Source organism: Stylophora pistillata, chromosome 9, assembly GCF_964205215.1.
Source record: "Stylophora pistillata chromosome 9, jaStyPist1.2, whole genome shotgun sequence".
NCBI classification, from domain to species: Eukaryota; Metazoa; Cnidaria; class Anthozoa; order Scleractinia; family Pocilloporidae; genus Stylophora; species Stylophora pistillata.
In genome coordinates, this window is record NC_142527.1 from 21,577,701 (window position 1) to 21,599,496 (window position 21,796).

Here is a 21,796-nt window from a genome sequence, read left to right on the forward strand (position 1 = left end):
GTCTGTAGTTAGTTATATATATATATATATATATATATATATATATATATATATTTAAGTTTTGAAAAGGGTTTATTCATAACAAACCACTAAGTTACAAAAAATAAAAGTGCTAACGCACGTGGGCTTGGCTCCATCTAATTATTAATAAACTGTTCAAAGTTCCAAAGTTCCAGAGTTCTTAAATATGTGCGAGTATTAAAAAATATTACTAATATTAATGTAAGGTTATATATAATTCCAAAATAGTCAGGTCTAATACTAATATAAGCTTAATCTATAATGTTGGTATGGCTAGGGCTAATGTAGACTAATATCAATGTAACGCTAGGATTGTTTAATGCTAATTCTAAGTGGTAAATAATTCCAAGTTAATTTAATCTAATGTTAACTAAAGCTTAAGGTAATCTATTTACAAAAGTATTCTATAGGAGTCCCCATCAATTGCACAGATTGATTGGGACTCCCGAGCGTTTCTAAAGTTAGATAACGAGAGTCGGAAGTAGTCGCACGCAATTCTGTTTTTGGTCTTGCTGAGGGCATAGCGAATTATACCCTCAGGGGGGTCATTCCCATTGTGGAAGGTACATTTATTTCGAAATTTCCAGATGCTGTATAGAATTGTCTTAATTAGAAAGCGAGCAATACGATTATGTTTTGGGCTAGCGGGGGTCCAACGAAAAAAGAAAACATAGGTACAGGATGGGAAAAAGCTAGTTCCAAGGATAGAGGAGATAACAGGGGAAAATTGGGACCATACAGATTTTACACGGGGGCAATTGAGAAAACAGTGATCTATAGTTTCTTTACGGGAACAGAAGGCGCACTTATCTGAGTCGATATATCCTCAATTCTTAAGAGAATGGCGGACCTTAATAGCGCGAAGCACAATTTTCCAGAGTATGTCGTTCTTACAATTTTCAGAAAAGTCATCTCGAACTAAATTCCAAACTTTGTCAAAATCAAAGTCAACCGGGAGGAAGGGAGTCCAAAAGCGATGAAGAATTGGAGATGTGGAGTTTTCCTTCAAGAGAGTTCGATAACATTTCTTGGAGGAAAATTCAAACTCGCACCACTCCGTGCGGGGCAGAATCCCACGTAGAGTGGTGAGAGCCGAGAGAACATTCTCATAATAGGGCGTCAAGATCTGTGTACTCGGGATGGAGTTATCTCGAAGAGAGCTCCACTCCGAGCGACAGGAGGCAAGCCTAGAGCCTAGAAAATATCTGGCCAAATAAAAGGATTTTGATTCGCGATCATCTAGATTGGAAATTACTGAGGCTGATTTAAGAGAGTTACCTTTGATAAGGAAATTCAAAATGCCGAGACCGTCATTGCTAAGAGGCTGGTGACAGGACGCTCGGCTAACCGTTTCAATTCGACAGCCCCAGACAAATGGCCAGATCAAAGCGTTCACCTTAGAAATTACCCATTTCGGGACACACAAAACTGTAGAGAGATATAGGAGCTTGCTAATTCCGAGGGCGTTAACGATGAGCGATCGGCCGACAAGAGAAAGAGAGCGGGATTTCCATAAATTTAGATGTTTTTCTAATTTCTCTAGTTTTGGCTGTCAGTTGTCTAATTCAGTATCGCGGCCGAAAACAACACCTAGAATTTTAATTTTTGTCATCCATTTGAAGCCGAGTGGTAAGTCGTCGCGCGTACGACACGCTTCCAACCACATGGCCTCTGTATTCGTGAGATTAAGGCGTGCCTCAGAGCCATGCTCGTAAATATTAATCATGTTGAATAGAACTTGCAGAAAGCGAGAAGATTTCACTATGCAGGTCGTATCGTCAGCATAATTTTCGACTTTATAGCACAGACCATGTGCGCCCGGAAGGAGAAAGCCCTCGATCTCAGGATTATTTCGATTTTGCATGCGAGAGTTTCAACGCACAAAACATAGAGCAGGGGAGACAGGGAATCCCCCTGTCTCACCCCACGAGACAAAGGAACCGCATCGGTTAGCCATTCATTAACAATAACACGCATATTGGCGCAGTTATGTAAAGTGTGGATCCAAAAATAAAAAGACGGGCCAAAACCAAAACGGAAAAAGAGGCTTTGCAGAAAGGTGCGATTAACGCGATCGAAGGCTTTCTCTTGATCTAAACTGAGCAAAATGCCGGTTTCATTCGTGCGGTCGATGTAATCTAAGATATCTCTAAGTAAATGTAAATTTGAAGTAATTTTGCGTCCGGGCACAGAACAAGTTTGATAAGGGTCAACGATGTATTCCAGAACTTTAGAGAGTCGAAGAGAGAGAAACTTTGAGCATAACTTATAATCAACGTTTAAAAGGGAGATCGGACGCCAATTTTTCAGATTCTTACGATCTCATTTCTTAAAAATAACGCGTGTGTTGCTCATCTTCATGGAATCACACATCTCTCCGGTTCGGTGGCATGCATTTAAGACTCGACATAAATATGGAGTTAAACGATCCCAAGACCTAACGTAGAATTCAACCGAAAGGCCATCAGGGCTAGGTGATTTATTCCTATTCATATTTTTCATAACGAGAGTAAGTTCGTCAAGCGTGATCTCGCCTTCACAAGATGACGCCTGATCAAAAGTTAATTTCCGTGATAGAGAATATAAAAGATCGTCTTGAAGAGCAGCATCTATCGGTTCTTCGGAAAAGAGCTGAGTGTAGAAATCGATGTGAGCTTTTTCAATCTCCTCTTGGGAGGAGACTTCGATACCGGTAGAATCGTAAACCGAAGAAATGTGGGATCGCTGAGCTTTAATTCTTTGTAAATTAAAAAAAATACCGACTGGGGCGTTCGCCTTCCTCTAGCCATTCTGCTCTACTCCGAATAATGATTCCTTCGACTTATTTAGTTCGAAGGGCTTTCAAACGACATTCGGTGTCAGAAATTAAAGGGATAACGGAATTGTCTCCGTCAACAAAACGTTGAAGAAGAAGGATCAATTTGTTCGTCAAAATCACGTGGTCTCTTTGCAATTGTCTTCGCTTTTTGCGGGAAAAGGAGATCGTTTTTTCTTTAATAGACTGTTTTAAAAACTCCCACCAATCTTGGAGACACGGAAAACAAGATAAAAAACGTACATGATCATCAATTAGTTTCTCTATAGTAGCGCAAAATTCCTTATCGTTCAAAAGAGAGTTGTTAAAACACCAAACGCCTGGACCGCGTTTTACAGTGGTGGCAATATTAAAGATAAGAAATACAAAATCGTGGTCTGATATCGAACAAGGGCGAATGTTACACTTAACATTGGGTGACAATAAATCTTTCGAAATCAAAAACTTGTCAAGTCTACTCCCGATTGACCGTGTGGAATTAAACCACGTAAATTCTGTTGATCTTGGATGCAAATTTCGCCAAACATCTGTAAGCACGAAATCCCTTTTTAAAGATTCGTAATCTTTGTGTATAGAGATATTCCCACCGAATTTATCAAGAGCGTTGTCGTAACAATTAAAATCTCCTCCGATGATAATCGCAGCGGAGGGAATAAAAAATTCGTGAACCGAAACAAAAAAAAACTTTTCCGTTCGGTAGGATTGGTAGGAGCGTAGATATTGACTAGATTAATATCAACGTCGTTGCACCTGATCAAAACACTGACAATACGACCTTGTGAGTCCTTCTTCCAAGATGCGATTTCGTTTGAGCATTTTGAAGAAATCAAGGTGACGACACCACCCTGTTTCCCGGACGCAGGGGATCAAACACTTCGGCCCAGCCATCTACGGGATAGAGATTTAATAGTAGATTCAGAATGAATTAACGTTTCTTGTACAAAACAGACATCACAGTTGGACTTCTCGATCAAATCAAACAAGAAAATGTAGGTAAGAGGGTTTGCTAGCCCCCTTGCATTGATGGTTAAAGTTTTGAAGGATTCTTGGAAAAAAGACTCACTTAAAAATTATAAGCTTACTTAGGTTTCCTTGACCTGTTTCTCCCCTTTTTCCACTCTGAGGTAGAGGTCGAGAGTTCAGATGATGATGATTTTCTTTTCAGTTCATGACTAGTTTCCATCTCTTCTTCTGGGTTGTTAGGGGTGACTAATATGGGAGTGTGTGATGCGGTAGGTACAGGAATAGAAGAACGGGGTTTTCCGCTGACAAGTGTTGGTGCAGTAGATTTTCGGGAGCATGCAAGAGAAAATTCGTCGAGAAGTTTGGCAGGTGTTCGACGGGAAGGTGGTTTGATGGCAGATTTGATTGTGGCGATGAGTCCTTGAAAAGTGACGATAGATGAGTCCGTAGGGGTAGACTCAGAAGATTGGCCAGTTTGTTCAAACGGAAGATCGGATTGTTCAGACGGAAGATCGGGATGATTATGTTCATTGGGCTGTTCATCAGGTAACGGTTTAGCGGTTAAATCAGAAACAGGTTGTTCAGGCGAGGAATGAATGGGTTGCTCAGCAGTTTGTGCAGGCGGCGGGAAGAAGGACAGCGGAAGATTTTCATCAATGGACGAGGAATCCTGTTGGTCGTCCTCAATATTTACGTCAGTAGAGGGAGAGTGTTGTGGTTCATCTTCTATGTTTACGATTTCGGACTCGTCCGTAGGGACGCCATGCACCGTTGGGAAAACCCAATAATAGTCGCAATTAGCGCCTAGATGACCAGGCTCTTTGTATATCAAAGCATTGGTTGTGGGCACTGTCGTGCCTCGTGTCTGGTCTTTTCACAGTTGAAACAAACCTTATTGTGACACGTGTTGCTATAATGTCCCGGGGAATTACACCTTCGACAAGTTGGAAGTTGATTGTTGTGCTTTACATAGATTTGTATTTTCCCGAAACGAAAAAACTTGGAATAGGCTTGATGACCCGAACCCTATAATGTCTTAGGCCGTTGTATACGTTTGGAGCATAAGAATGCTTTCCTCTCCGATAATGCAAAACCTCGCAGAATGGTGACAGCCGTTTGATGATAGCTAAATCCGGCAAATCAAAGGGCGCGTCATAAACTGTTCAAAATGTTAAAGGCTTGTCAATATCTTGACTTGCGTAATGCTGGCTATCGATTAACAAAGAATTTAACCCAGGAAATTTATCCTTCGCTTCCATGGACTTGAAAGTAACCACGACTTCCCCATTCATTTTTCGCTGTAAACATTGAATCTCCGTCGGCTCGATGTTCGAAAGAGCCAAAGCGTCGAAAACGGAGCGAGCAGAGATTTGTCTGTGCGGCGTGAAAAAAATAAAGGCTGATAGTTTCGAAAGAAACTGTTTGGGGCTGCGTCGGTGGGAGTAACGAATTTACCATTTCAACTTTGTTGATATATCCAAATTATTACGGCGTAAAAAAAGCCGTCTTAGGTCGTTGTGGTATACGGTTTTCTTTCTCCCAAACTTGCTGTACCAAATCATTAACCGGAATATTCCCTATTCCAGACGTACGAGTGGCGCGTGAAACGTACGAATCTCCATTAACAGCATGTAGACTTTCCGAAAGAACATTATCTCCTGCAACGGTCGAGACATTTTCAAAATTTCCATCATCATGTTCACCAGAATCCATAATTCCTCCATCATGTTCGCTAAATTCCATGATTCCTTAAGCTTTCCACCAAGCAATAAATGAGAAAAAGCCCCACGGGGCGAAAATAGAAGCAAGTAATTCGAGTAAAAGAAAAAAAACCACTTACGTATCCTTGGGAGCTCAAAATCGCACGTCTGATTTAGTAATGTTTCGGCCTTCTGGGCCTCATCAGCGCAGTCCTGATTCTAGGATGGGGGAGAACCAAGACGGTCACCCCCAAACGACCCAACCTTTGTGGTATCGTCTAAGCCATGCCAGAGTTCTCAAACTAGAGTAAACTAGCGAGCATGCGCAATTGCAACAGCAATGAGTCATCCTAGATATAGTGCTCAATTTGGACATGAAAGCAAAGCTTTGTATGTCAAAGAGCTATATCTAACTGCAGACTACTTTTTTCTTAATCAACTTTATTTATACAATGATTACTGTTATATACAGAACAAAAACTCAATTAAAATTCAATGAAGTGAATTAACGGTAAAGGGCCCGCAGTGCAGTACACCAGTGAAGGAGACCCAACACAGGGGAAATTAGCTAGGTTATTGACAGTTGCTGGGTGTTATTACTATTTACAAGTTGTTTTACGGGAAGGCTAGCTCCTCTGTGCAGTACCCCAGTGAAGGGGCCCCAGCACCGGGAGAAATCTGTTTTCTATTTACACGCACGAAAGGTGCTCTCTGTGCAGTACACCAGCTAAGGAGACCCAGAACAGGGGTGTTATGTAGTGGAAAAAGTATTTACAACGGGCGATTTACACTTTGATTTTGAGTTGACGGATCTCAAAGGAGCAGAGAACGTTCCGATGAGTCCAGCGAGTGGTAGATGTCGGGCTTGGCGAAAGGTGGAAAGCCGCATTAATGCGGAGGCGTATGCGGGCAGTGATTTTAGAGATTACAGATTTAGCTGAGGGACTCCGGGATTCAAAAGTCCCTAGGTTCCGGGCGGCCCACAGCTCGTTGAGTGTGAGTTTAATTAAAAAGGAGGTAAGAGCGTTTGAGCTCTCGAACTGGGTGCCTCGGGGCAGTCCCTGCCGCAATAAAATTATTGAATTAGTGAGTAAAAAGGGGGAATCATAGAGCTGATTGATCAGGTTCGACATCCAGCTCCACACAGGGGACACCAGATGACAAGAGCAGAATGCATGGGAAATTGTTTCGCGCTCGCCGCAGCCCGCGCATTGATCGCTCACGGCAAACCCCCGCCAGGATTTGAGGTAAGCCCGCCTCTTGACCACACCGTGAGCGATCCGCTACGCAATTTCGCTCTCCCAATTTGTGCTCGGACCAGCACCAAACATTTCTTCCCAAATGTTGCGCCAATTTAATTGGCACGCGAACCTCCGTTCTCACTGTGTGACACAAGGGAGCCGCTGGGGAGGAGGGGGAGTTAGCCTGGAATAAAAGGTTCTATCACTGTGGTCAGGGAGAGAATCGAAATCCCCCCCCCCCCCCCAACCCGGTCAACGAGGTTCAGTGCAGCGCGGTAAATAGGGGTTTGGTCATCTCCCAAATGCTTAGGGACGTTAGTGGAGCGGAGAAACGCCCAGCTTTTAATTCTGTGGCTCAGCGGAAAGCCGACCCAATATCGGGCGAAATAGACCCATTTAGCTGTGTAAGTCGCGTCGCCCACCGAAGGAATTCATCGGAGTTTAAGGGCTCGCGCCTTTTGGAGGGGATGTACTACGGACAACCCTCCCTGTCGCGAGGGAAGCCGGCATTTGTCGCGTTTGACCAGTTCGGCCATACCGTTCCAGAAGAACTCCCAAATAGCTTTGGTGATGCGGGTGTGAACCCACTCAGGCATTTTTACCACTGTGGCAGTGTACCAGAGGCCCGAAGCTCCCAGCGTGTTAACGATCATAGCTTTACCTTCAAGGGACAGGGTCTATAGGTCTATATAGCAACATTCACTGATGTTTTCATCGGAGCGGTACAGAGGGTTACAGAGCGGTACAGAGAGTACCAGGGTTCCGTGCCGCGGCAAGAATTAATACATCAACACGGTACAACACATCACTCAATTTTGGTTTTCAAATTTTATTAATTCTTGAACGATTGATTTTTTCTCAAATAATTAAAAGGCCGAAAAAATAATATCTGAAAGTCAAAAACGTCTTTGAATTCATTTTGAAAACGATTTCGAGAGTCAGGGCTAATTGCATTCGTAAACATTAAGCTTGTAGTTTATTCCCTAGTCTCGCCATTTACATGACTGAAGCAAAATAGTTCCGTCAGTAAATTAAGTCAGTAAGAGTTTTTGAGGGTGTATCACATGTAACAGTTTATGTAATAAAATTGATAATCTTCCAATGATATAACAACTTTTTTTGCCTGTAGATTATGATTACCACTAAGTTTGGTAAATTCTTCGATTTCCATACAGTACTTAAGTAATTGACAACTGAAAGCAAAACAAAAACAAAAAAAAGGTCCTCCGTGATATAAATTACCACAGTTCTATACACGTTTTATCATATTACGAACGATATTTGAAAATCGATTTTCTCCTTATTGAAATAGACGACAAACGGAAGACTTCCGAAGCATCTGGCCTCGTAATAACTTCCAAATTTGTCAGCAAGAAAACTGTTTTAGAGCATTTCGAACTTACAATCGTCGTGGAAGCCTCGCGATATATTTTATCCGAGAGAGAATCTATTTTAGAACCAGTCTACATGCACTACTTTTAACGATTTCAGTGGACCACATACCGAAAAACTGGGGGAAATGGGTTCACTATCAACTCTGAACTTCAGTTCCCATCGAGTTGCATATGACGAATACTCAGGTAGAAAGATTTCTTGCATCACATAATATATGGTATGGGCAAAGAACAACATAACACCCGCGGAGATAAAATTACCATGCAAGGGTTTTTCTCGAATCGTTGATTTTTTTTTCTAGCAAAATCAAAAAATTAAATAATGCTGAATTTTATACTAGCCAATCACGAGCGGCGTTCGTGATATCAAATCACATACGGTATTGAACATTTCATCTATAGAAATTCAAGTTTGCATTTCGGAAACTCAGAAACCCCGTAGGCAGATTTTAGCCCATTCGGCTCTAATTTACAATGAGGTCGCCTTTAGATTTGTCCTGATCTGCAGGATTAATGATGTCGTCGCATCGCATTCAGCCCGTTGAGCGACAAAGAAGACTGAACTAATTTCAACTGATAAATGCCGAGATAAGGAGAGATTCAACGGTTATAGAGTTATAACCTATTTACAAGGTCATTGGATTTCTAGCCTTCTGATTGACTGAAGGGAGCCACATTCTAATCTCGTAGGCTGTAGCTAGCTTCGAGCCCATAACCTAACTCCAACAAATATGGTCAATAATATAAACGAAATGGGGAAAAAAAGTTCCGTGAGCGAGCCGTGAAACAATGATCATAGAAAAAATCAGTTAGCCCCAGGGGCTTCGCTACAACTGAAGAAATAACCGAGCAGCAACAGAAAATATTAGCTTAATACTTAACACCTAAATCGGTATGAAAACGGAAAATGAAGAAGTTTCTCTTCACTAAATGCGTACGTTGATTTGTTTACACTTTGAGCTAACATTTCCGACAAGCGAAAGTAAACCGTTCCGCTGACCTTTCAGAGAGTGGCTCAACAGTCCCAGTGGGTGAGAATTTAAAACACCTATTGAAGATCTTGCCCTAAATCTTTTCTCGTGTCCGCGAAAAAATAAGACGGCACGTTGTACAAAACGGCCTCGCCTCAATCGATCCGAGCAGTCATGGATCGCCGCTTTCCTAGCTCGCTTCCCCTATGCAAAGACAATGACCTCGGCCTAGCCACATGAAAGCGTTTCAGTTTGGGCTTCTTCAGAGTGTTAAAAGCTTTGTAAACTTTCAGAATATGGACTTTTCCATACGAAAAATACGCAGACTCATTCACCGGCACGTGTGTTCACGTCATTCTCAAGATAACCAAAAAGCTAAAGCTAGCTAAAAAAATTTGAAAAACGTCTGATTAAAAATCATTTAAAAAAAAAAAAGTAACAACAATTGTAACCCCGTATCTTTCCATTTTTTAATCCCTACTTACCAGGATTTTCTTACCCCAAAATCTTGACAATCTTCTAACTCTGTTGAAAATGCAAGCCTTTCATGGTTAAACCAGTCGTGATAATTAGTCTCCTTATAGCAGCACATTCCCACTACCCCATCAATAAGAAGTAACTTTCCGTCGGGGTGGGGGGGGGGGGAGGGGGGGGCGGCAGCTGGCCGTAAAGGGATTAAATTCGCTTCAACTTTGTGAAACTAGATAGCTCTTATTGATGCTCACATTAATTTGCTGATGTCCTTGGCTTTGAAACACCAAGAACAATTCCTGCCGCTGAAGAGAAACGTGATCTATTAGACCGGCGCGAGTTCAGGCAGGGTTAAGTGCCCTTTTCATTGCTAGGCTTGTAGTTCTAGCTAATTTTAGATCTTATCATCAATTCTTATTTTTTATTACTGTTTACAAAGGCCAGTGACCTGTTAGTCTACTTCCCAAGAGCTTACTTGGTTCCAGCTTTCAACTTAGTTTCACAGTATCGACGTTTATGTCTTTCAAGCTATTGGTAACAAATTTTCTTTTCTAGCAAAAAGTGCGTTGAAAAACGTCCGATTCAAAATAATTGCTAAAAGAATACTAAGATCCAGCTGTAAAGTAGAGAAAATAGGTAGTTATTGCATCATAATTTGGATATATCAACAAAGTTGGAATGGTAAATTAGCCACCGTAATGATTACAAAAGCTGACGTTTCGAGCGTTAGCCCTTCGTGGGAGCGAATAGAGGAATTGTGGGTTGTGTGTGCTTTTAAAGGCAGAAAATAGAGCTACGTTATTGGTGGGAGCATGGCAACGAGAAAAACATGAATAAATTAGTGGAATGAAAAGCGTTCGTTGATCCCTGTGGGATTTAGACTGCCGGTTTGAAAAACCGGTAGTCCTCTTTCAAACCGGCAGTCTAAATCCCACAGGGATCAACGAACGCTTTTCATTCCACTAATTTATTCATGTTTTTCTCGTTGCCATGCTCCCACCAATAACGTAGCTCCATTTTCTGCCTTTAAAAGCACACACAACCCAAAATTCCTCTATTCGCTCCGACGAAGGGCTAACGCTCGAAACGTCAGCTTTTGTAATCATTACGGTAACTAATTTACCATTTCAACTTTGTTGATATATCCAAATTATTTCGTTACTCCCACCGACGCAGCCCCAAACAGTTTCTTTCGAAACTATCAGCAGTTATTGCATCAATCCGGAATCGTGACGGATTAAAAGTTATTCACAGAGCCAAAACAAGGTTATTTCCCCTTCCCTCCCTTAAAGGAATCAGTTCTAGTGATTTCACCTTCGTAATAAAAGGAAGTCAACCGTGCGACCTTTCCAACTTTTATCTACCGCACGTATTATGGCCTGTTAGTAGCAGTAGTTTGTTCCTCTTCTGCTTCTAAATGTAAGCGAGACCAGTAATTAATTAATTTTGTTGTTCTTTCGACTCCTTACGCACACAGTTTTCATTGCGGCACATTCTGGCATACTCTTAACCTCCCTTAAACAGTGTTGCGTCGCCGATGTTAGCATTTGCTAAAATCTTCCGGATAATTTCAAGAAGTACCGGCAACGATTGCGCCCTATAAATAAAGGTTATTTAGTTCCTGCTTTCACCTCAAGCTTTGTGAACTTTCAGAACATCGATTTTTCCATTGAGGGCATTGACAAATACGCAGACTCAATCATCAGCATGCGTGTCCACGAAGTTCTCAATCACATTATCGCAGGTTTTGGAATTGAAGCTGCCTTTGTGTTCTGGTCGTTTTCAAACCAAACAAAAGCCAGTTGGTAGATTAATGTTTTAATGCCGCTGAACAGAATCGTGATCAATTAGACGCGAGTTCAAGCAGGGTTAAGTGTCCCTTTTATTACGTTAGGCACGTAGTTCCGGTTAATCAGTTACACCTTATCATCAGTTGTTGTTGTTGTTGTTTTTTTTTTATTACTGTTCACCCAGGCCAGTGACCAGTTATTCTACTTCCTAAAAGGTTATTCAGCTCCTGCTTTTAATTTAGTTCTACAGTCTCGACGTTCATTTCTTTAAAGTAATAATGACATTTCTTTTCTAACACAAAAAGAAGTGAAAACTTTCTATTCAAATAAATTTCTAAAAGAATACCAAGATCCAGCTGTAAACTAAAAGAAACTGGTTAACAATAACTGCAACTATCTAGAATCGTGACGGATTAAAAGACGGTATTCCAGAGCCAAAAGAATATTATTTGCCCCTTACATCATTAAAGAAATCAGTTCTAGTTATTTCGTCCTAATTAAATTGATATCGAAATAATAGGATTAACAAAAACATAAGGAGTAGATCATGCGATACTTTTTACTGTTTATCCACCGCACGTATTACTGTTTTCCAGTATTAAAATTTTCTTAAATCTTCCTGTTTCTGATGGCATAATGTCAAGAAATTACAGGTAGCAGTCGCGCTGCTTAACCCTCGATGACAGCGGGAAATGAAACTTTTTCCAAGAATTCGGAATTATTTTGATGACCGGATGATCCAAGAAGCAGTGCGCACATCAGGTGCTGTGAACGTATTAGCGTGCTTAAGCGAGAGAGGAACAAAACTAAACAAAAACAAAAATAGATCTTAGAAACAAAAGTCGTAGTAGCTAACGAGTAGTTTAAATTTCCTTCTTCGATCTCTCAAAAAGGATAATAATTCCACAAAAGAATGGGTGATGGCCATAGTTGCGTTCTTTATCTAATTTATTAATAATTGGAAATTCTTCCAACAAGAAACTTTGGACGATCTACTGTTATCTGCGTTTCCAGCGAATATATCAGGCAACTCTTCCCCAGTCTGACGTTATCATTTAAGCACTTTCCAACTGCTTCTGTTTTGGGTAAAGGTCATGACTGTGTTGTTCATTTCAATTTATTCCTGACTGACGGAAATTCCTCCAACAAGCAACTTTCATCTCGATTGAATGACCTATTTGCAGCATATCAAGATATCAAAATTTCGTATTTGTCTGAAGGAGTTGTTTGCTGATCAGCTTGACCCTGTTACCGTGTCTTACGTTGTTCTGGCAGGTAAGTGCAACCCGCATGAAACATAGTTACCATGTATACTTTCATTTTCAATTTTTTCGATAAACGTGTTATTTGTTTTGTTAGCAGAAAGTAGAAATTAACTAACTTATATCTGTCACGTTTGCTCGGCTTAGACGTGTTTAAACCTGGCTGGTCTTACTTTTCTGGCTTTTGCTACTCCACAAGTACGTCATGCAAAAACTGGACCGAGGCACAGAAAACCTGCCAACTATACAACACCAGCCTCATCGCCGTAAAAAGTCAAGAAGAAAATGTCTACATACAGCACCGTCTCAATGGAGAGAAAGGATGGATTGGATTTAATGAAAGAGACACCGAGGGCACCTTTGTTTGGGCCGGTAACCAGTTTAGCAACTTCACTTACTGGGCCCCACATCAACCCAACGATTTCAGACAGAACGAGGACTGTGTTCACACCTTGGGAGTTGGACATAAATTTACATGGAATGACGTTAATTGTGGAAGGTGTCATTAATACACATGTTCCGAAGGTAATTGCATTCTTTTTCTCTTTTGCAAGACCACTTTCTTTGAAAGAATTCATAGTCTCGAAAATTAATATTTGCTCGGTTTTAATTAGAAATTGGAATGGTGGAATTCGAAATGATTAACATCAGTCCATCCCCCTTCCACCCTCGTTCCTTCCTCCCTCCATCCTTCCCTCCAATGGCCTTTTCTAGCCAGTTGCGATGGGTAGCTTGCTTTTCTAGTTCGTTTCTTTTTAATCGTTCTTTTTTTTTCCAATCTTTGTTTCTTCATTCAATTTTTTCTTTATTTAAGACCTTGATGAATGTAAAGGAAATAATCATGACTGCTACTAGAATGGGATTTGTGCCAATAGACAGGGATCATGTATTGCAAGTGGTTGACTGATTAAGTGACCATCGAGCGACTGACTTATGTATATGTAAAAAGAGCCATGACCTGAATCAGCAATATCATCATCACTTGATTTTTACTTATAAATCCCACAGACTTACTGCTTTTGTTGCTCTTGTTTTTGTTTTCATTACTAGTTAATGATTCTCACTTGGGAACGTTTGACCATCATACGCCGAGTCGTGTTAAAAACTCTGCCCATATTACAGTCCTTTATTATTATTTTTCTTTCCTTTTGCAGACGTAGATGAATGTTCTTCACGTCATAGGTGTCAGCAAAGCCACGTGTCAAAACACAGCTGGATCGTATACATGTACATGTATTAATGGTTACACTGGAGATGGAATCACGCGCAGAGGTACATTGTGCACTAACTTTTCCAAGAGCCATAATGGTCCCATTATGGCTCTTGCTTTTCAGATCACATTTATTCTTGATTTCAGTCTAGAAAGTTATTGCACTAGTTATTATAAGACTATAAATTCCCTGCCCCGCTCTCAGACTTATCACTTTTCCACCCAACCAATTGACATCCCTCGCTCACTTCCATCTCCAAGTCAGAAATGGAGACTTCGGGAGAAAAAAAATTTCGCTCTTATGACTTTCTAGGACGCACTCCGTAGTATGACTTTAAAAGCAGTTAATAAGCTGCATGACTTTTAAGATTGTTCGTATTCTCTTTTGCTTTAGCTGCTTTGAGATCTTGACCAAAAACCACCTCAACTCACAATAAAGGCTGGTAACATAGAGAAATATGTTGAGGCTTAAACTCAAGCTACAAAATTAAACACGCGATGTAGTATGAAAACGTGAATATCTCTCGTTAACTAGAGAATATGAAAAAAGTTCATGTTATAAGCGTGATTTGCTAGACAGGCAAGATGAACGGTGAGTTGCTCGTTTGGATGACTTTCGATTAATGAAGTCTCCCTAGAAGCCCAGCCCTTTCTGGTGACTGCCCAAAAACGGCTGTGAAGAAGACTGTAAAAGAAGGTTTTCATCGCCACGTGCGCAGGCAAATCTCTGAATACACAGTTTTTCCTGGTGTAGATGTCGATGAATGTACACTAAGCAGTCACGACTGTGTTGCCAACGCGAAATGTACCAACATTCCAGGATCATTTACGTGCCAGTGTGACCATTAATCACAGTTGAACCATCGTTACCTGGGAAAACCGTTAATCTTGACTTTGGATGAGGCTATCCCTCTGAGGACGAGTGAAAATTTGGGCGAGCGAAAATCGGCAAGGGTCACTTAATGATTTTTGTTTTGTTCTGTTTTGTTTTGTTTTGTTTTTAACTTCTTTGACATCAAGCTAAAACTACTTAACGTTTTCTAAAAATTATATTGACATTTTGTTTATGCTGTCAGGCAAAAAGTATGTAAAGAAAATGAAAAAAAAAAAAAATACTGGAAATATAAAAGGCAATTGATCTGTTGCAAACCTAATAGTGAGAGGAGACCAAGCTTTTCAGATGATTTGGTGCGACTGTACTAGCTATAATGGAGTTTAATTAAAGATAATTTGGTTTCTGTCTCATGGATGGCCTTCTTCAACCCCTGTTTTTACGAGCCCTAATTATCAGTTAACATATTTTCTTTTGTACACATTTGAGCAAATATTTCTAATCTACCACATGTGCTCTATTTCAGATTACTACAGGTACCAGTACTATTATGGTTATAGTTATTATGGACGGTACGTTTCTTCAACAAAAGCCTTTATATTTTCACTCAAAAACTACTACGGATATGGATATTTTAAAAAGGACATTAGCGATTATAGTAACGCAATGTACAATCGTTTGAATTATGGTCCGACATTCGGCGGAGGACATGATATTTACGTTGCAGACAATGCAAATAGTAACTATAATTCTTACTTTAATTCGTACTCTTATACCGGTAAATACTCTAACAATTATGTCTGGACAGGAAATAACAATTTCTGCGCAGATGAGGTAGAGGTTTACTATGAAGTGACCAGTTAGTCGAGCACTATTAAAAAAAAAATCATGCAACATTGTTAGCTAGCGTGGGAGAGTCTTCTTTACTTCAATGTGTAAAACAAGTACGTTGTATCTCCACAGGCAATATAGTGCTATTCGTGCATGATCAAACAGAAGCATGTTCCGCATTGATTGAATTTATTACCTGGTACAAATAGGTCTGCAATTTGATGATGTAATGAGGTCAGGGTCATTTTACTTTCGTAGTTACTGCTTTACTGGAACGAAGATTATCATTTCATGTGGTCAGAAATTCGGTTAAAACTTTCTAAAAATTTCACACAGATAAAGATTATATGATATTTTCTCGTTATGAAGCGAACTTTTTGGTGTTCAAACGCCTTTCACCAAATAAAAGCTACTTCGTTTTTACAGATATTCATCTGAATAGTGGTCAGTCATGCCTTCGCTTCATTTTTAAGGAATTAAAGCTAACCGAGGAAAGGTAAAAACATCAAAAACTAACGTAGTGGGCTAAGAATGAGACACATGAGTAAGAAGCTTGATTTTATATAATATAAAACTACCGACAGCATATATCTTCAACTAATTTTGTGTGAATGGTATGAAGCATATTTTCACATAGACAGAATTTATAGCGCTGCTAACTCATGGCATATTCACAGTCCGACGAGTAAGCTGTGAAGTTTGTCTTGTTGGTGAAGATATACGCAAACTCCTTCAATACGACAATAGTTAGTTAAATGTTTCCATGATCATATTGATTAAACAAATAACTGTAATTCTCGGTCAGAGCGTTGACTTAACAAAAGCCAGAAGGTCGTATTTCAGTTTGAGAGATGTACTTACAACTTTTCTATAAAATATTGTAAACACGAGATATGATTTTTGGAATAAGAATTAGCAAGAGTTTATATTGTGTAACAGCTGATACAATAAACGGATGATCTCTGTAATGGTGTAGAGATTATTTCTTTGCCAGCATTGTAATAACCACAACATAACATTCGGTGATAGTGCTGATAAAGGCTCTAGCGACAGCCCGAAAAAAAAAGAATAATAATAATAACTGTCCGACGTTAGAAAGCAACATAGTGATACAAAAGTTTTCTTCGACCTGCAGAAGTTATTTTAACTGCGGACTATGGGTGGATACCGGTGTGCAATATAACTAGTGATGAGCGCGCTTTGCAGTGGACTGTATGCTCAAAAAAGGAGGGGAACGACTACCGACACTGATTAACCCATCCTTGGAGAACCAGGCGCTGTAAGTCGAGTTCAAGTTAGGGCAGAAGAACCCCTGGGGACAATGTCTTACAAGACTAGTTCTAAACGGTCGCAGTCGTTCTGGTATCTGATTGGCGCCAGAAAGCCTTTGTGTTTTATTTTTTTTTTTTTTGCCCAATCAGAGTAAAGTGTGCTTTAGAGTCCTTCGTGTGTTTTAACACGGAAATATACAAGGAGCTCCTGTTTGTTTGGGCTGTGTGACAAAGCTTTGCCCGAGGCGAAAAGTTTCAGTCTCAGCACACAATGTAAGAGAAATTGATCAGATTGTCCGCGAAAATCTTACCGGAAATCATACTGAATACTTTCGCAAGTATAACAAGAGAAAGTGTTTAAAAGTTTTCCAGGTTCGTACAAAACATAATGATTGCAGGCGTTAGTGTGTCGCTTTAAACGTTATACGAGATGTAAGCTTACATATTTCTAGATTTTTTGTATATTTTGCTGTAACTGAAACTTTGCCAATCCCGTGAAGTTATTTCGTCGCACGGGCCACGCAGGTATGTCGAGCAATTGGAGCTTACGCAGCTTTCTGTGCGCGCCAAAAGCTAATCTCCTTCGGCTAGTTGTTTAGGTAAGGTTCAGGGCTTTTTTACAATAATGAATAATCTGGGTGAAAATGTTTCAGATCGTTGTCGAGTATGCTCTTCTGCTTTTATCACCATTAAGAGAAAAAGAAATCTTAATGGCGAGTTTATGAAAATATTTGAAGAAGTTTTCAATCAAAAGGTTCTACCAGACGATGGTCTTCCGCATACAGTTTGCGACACTTGTCGCTATAGAATTGAAACATCATGGAAGCGTAATTGTAAACTTAAGTCTTCAGCCGTCATCCCTGCCGAAGCATCTCTGAAGAGGATATATCCCCTTTCTCTACTAACATCGAGTCAAGAAGACGAACAAACGGCCTCCAATTTCAACAAAGAGAAGGGCTTTCGAATCCCATTTGAAAATTTGCCAATAAGGCCCAAGCCACCATCCTTGGTAGTTTCAGATACCAATTGCAACAAAGAGGCATCGGTAAAAATTTCCCGTGGGCAGAGTACCCAAACAAGAAAATCAAATTGTTGCTGTTTCCCAGTTTCTACTAAAGAAACATTTGTCAAGGTTTGCTCAGATGCAATACAACCTATGTTGAAAAAAAAAGAAAAGCCAAGCGTGGAAACTTTTGTTGATTAGATGTGGGTAGATGACCCTGTACTAAGCTAACATTTGCAACAAAGTAAACCCGCCCTTTCCATCCAATATATCTTGGTCTTTGGATTTGTTTTCCCCAATGAAAGCAGCATCTATTCCCAATGATCTAAGGTAATTAACTTGGTCTTCAACAATCGACAAAAGAGGTGAAATGACAATGACCAAGGGACTAGGAGAGAATCCGTGGCCTTTCGAGGTCAAGAATTTGAACACTCCAGGCAGCAGTTGAAAGATTAAGCTCTTTCCAAACCCCGTCGGTAACTGTTCGAAAACATCTCTCCTTCCCAGGACGTTCTCAATAATAATAGGTTTTTGTTCAGATTTTAATTCGCCAACCGGAAACACAGCTAAGCTTTCTCTAAGTGCTTGCTGGAGGTCGTCCATGAACTTAACGTTCTCTGCAACCTTAGCCATATTGTGAAAGACTTCAATACAAAGCGAAGAATAGATTTTGGCGCGCACAGAAAGCTACGTAAGCGTAAGCGCTGGTTGCTCGACAAACCTGCGTGGCCCGTGCGACGAAATAACTTCACGGGATTGGCAAAGTTTCAGTTACAGCAAAATATACAAAAAATCTTGAAAGATTTAAGCTTACATCTCGTTTAACGTTTAAAGCGACATATTAACGCCTGCTACCATTGCGTTTTATACGAACCTCGCAGACCTTTAAACACGTTCTCTTGTGATACCTGCGAAAGTATTCAGTATAATTTCCGGTACGATTTTTGCGGACACTAAAGTGATCGATTTCTCTTACATTGCGTGCTGGGACTGAAACTTTTCACCTCGAGCAAAGCTCCTTCGCACGGCGCAAACAAACTTGGCGAGCAACTGAGTATCTTGTAAATGTCCGTATTAAAACACACGAATTTAGAAAGAACTCTACAGCACACTTCACTCTGATTGGACAGAAAAAAAAAAAAGAAGATTTTCTGGCACCAATCAGGTGCCACAACGACTGCGACCGTTTGGAACTAGTTTTGTAAGACAATGCCTCCAGGGGTTCTTCCGCCCTAACTTGAAATCGACCCACAGCCCCTGGTTCTCCGAGGATGTGATTAACTCTCAAATTTCCATTAGGAAGTAAATTCATGCGAAGACCGTACATATAGCAAGGCCTCCATACAACTACAGAAGAGTTACCCTTTAAAACGTAAGAGTGATCAGCATCTGATTTCTCCTTACAGTAATACTACACTTCATGCTACAGAAACCGGAGTTAAGCACCGGCCTGATGGGCCACTAGGCTCGTAAACAGACTTTACCTTTTTGGTTTCACCAGCATTGGTTTGCATATAACGCGTCCCTCCGACTGGGACTTCACTGAAGAAGGAAAGATTTATTTCGCCGAAGATGGGGCACTATTGCAGAAAAATCATTTCACTTTTTGCCCGGCAGAAAGTCTTTAGCATGATTTTTTTGTTTTGATTTGTTGTTACTGCTGCTGTTCTTTTTTTGTTTACTGTTTTTGATCGTAGCCAAGTTGATATGACGAGTTTAGTATGAACTTTTCAAACACACTGAGGTCAAGAGAGCTATTTACATACATATTTTTCATGAACTGGTCTATCGCTGAAAGTTAAGTCTTTTATTTTGTTTACCAAATCAGGATTTTAAGTTTGACTAGACGCTCGAGGAGCGTTCACTCGGGCTTCTTTTATAGCCATAGCATTCATACCAAACACTGAGTACAATTATAACATAGCTTGTAAATTCGTGCAATCAAATTCAATTGTGCGAGCGTGCTTCAATTTTGGATGTTACTAAAATTGGTAACGAGGAACGGGGAATGGGGAACGGAGAACGGAGAACGGAGAATGGGGAACGGGGAAAGGGGAACGGGAAACGGGAAACGAGAAACGGGAAACGGGAAACGGGGAACGGGGAACGGGGAACGGGTGTACAGCGGTAACCCGCCTGAGAATTCAAAATGGCGGAGTCTGTTGGCTTGACTTCGCGAGCGAAGATTAAAAGGTTGTCCGCGTTGACATCGGCTGCAGGTACGTTCGTGGCTGACCATACCGATGCGGGAAAGGCAGATCCGCGGGCGGAGTAAAGGGAACTAAAAGGGTCTAGCAGCTAGTTTTTGTGCACGTGCTCTTCGAACGCGATCGTCGGAGCAAAAAGCATGGACGGTAAGTATAGGTTTTATTGTAGGATTTTACTTTGAAATGTTGAGTGCCTCATAAATTTAGTTTTTGTCTGGCACACATTGCAGGTTGCATGGAAATCAAATCCTCGGAGAGGTGAGTATCAAACAATTCATGCACAACATTTGAACAATCAACTCAGAACTACAAGCTTGCGGCATTTATTCTTATATTCATAGAGTAATTTTACTGCAAGGTAATGAAGTTTACCTCCAATATCTTCACCGTTACAACCTAGCAATATCAATAATGTTGTAAAGCAAACAGCTGAATGACTTTCACGCCCATTATGGGAATCACTTTCTCCTGAATATGATCAATGCAGTGTAAATATTATTGTAAGCATTAGCATGAATGTGAATTCATAAACCTACATTCTTGAAGACATAACTTATGTTTTCCTGTTAAATAAAATGTTATTAAAATTTCTGTCAATGTTTGATTTTTCTGTTGTTTACATGGAAGTTTATGGGTCGATACAAAGATGTGTTCCTGATGTTATTTTGCGGTAAGGTAAGCAGATATCTGCATGTAGTAATTTTAATAACTAGGCTGGTTATTACGTTTCCTAGCTCATTTCTGTTCATCTAAGATATTACCTCCTTGCTACTTATCTGCAAAAAATGCTGTTGGGCAATGCAAACCACCTACATACCCAAACTCTGCCAAAAGATGCAGATTTCAGGAAGGAAAATCAAAGAGAGACGTCAGAATAAATGGTGGCAGCCATTACAGAAACGTTGACTTCGAATTCTCGCCTCGGAATACTAGGCTTCGTGGCTTCTTCTGGGCAATGATTAAAGAAAAGCGAGTCGTCTAATTTCGCTGCAAGCGGCGACCTAGCGATCAAATCAGTGTTTGTAAATATCGTTTACTCCGCAATTTTTAATTCTCAGGTGGGTTACCGCTGTACACCCGTTCCCCGTTCCCCGTTCCCCGTTCCCCGTTCCCCGTTCCCCGTTCCCCGTTCCCCGTTCCCCGTTCCCCGTTCCCCGTTCCCCGTTCCCCGTTCATCATTTCACATTACCAGTTTTAGTAACATCCTTCAATTTTCCATTGTGCACGCTGGTGACGTCAGCAAACAAATGCCTCGACAAAAAATTTTTTTTCGCGAGTGACTTCAGTATTATTTATCAAAAAACGGGAAAAACTTCTGCAAAAAAGTTAAACTAGACATGGCAACAAGCGAACAAGCCGATAAAGATCTGCCTACTTTTCCTTTGGGAATGGATTTTTTAACTCCCGAGAAAGAACCCAGAGAAAGGGAAAACAAACAATCAATAGTTTCATCTCGTATCGTAACTCTAACTTTATTTCCACGCATCAATTCATCTGCCAGTTTTTGACTAATCTGAGACAATATCATTGGAGCATGACGATATACTTTTCCGAAACAAAATAAACAATGCATTGAAGCGTAAGAGAGGGAATTTCTGCCCTTTATACATAAAATACAGCGATGAAAATGTTATAAAACAATTGTTTTATTATTTTTTTTTTTGTTTTAACGACTTTACCGGGTGTGACTAGACCCGGAAGGGTAAGTGCGAACGGAACACAAGGTCCATGCGAGGCATTACCCCTCCCCACTCATTCACCCTGGATAGACACTGCACAAAGATAGACCACAACACCGGGCACTGCGGGCCCTA

At 40.5% G+C, this 21,796-nt stretch overlaps 1 protein-coding gene across 1 annotated transcript in view; it reads left to right on the top strand.

Moving 5' to 3' along the window:
- LOC111344493 (uncharacterized) overlaps nt 1-16,469 on the top strand; it is a 29,976-nt gene extending 13,507 nt beyond the window's left edge. The window contains exon 18 of the mRNA XM_088734221.1: nt 15,197-16,469. Coding sequence (XP_088590347.1) covers nt 15,197-15,534 — 338 coding nt within the window. The 3' untranslated portion in view covers nt 15,535-16,469. The remainder of the gene's footprint in view (nt 1-15,196) is intronic.
- The last annotated feature ends 5,327 nt before the right edge of the window (nt 16,470-21,796 follow it).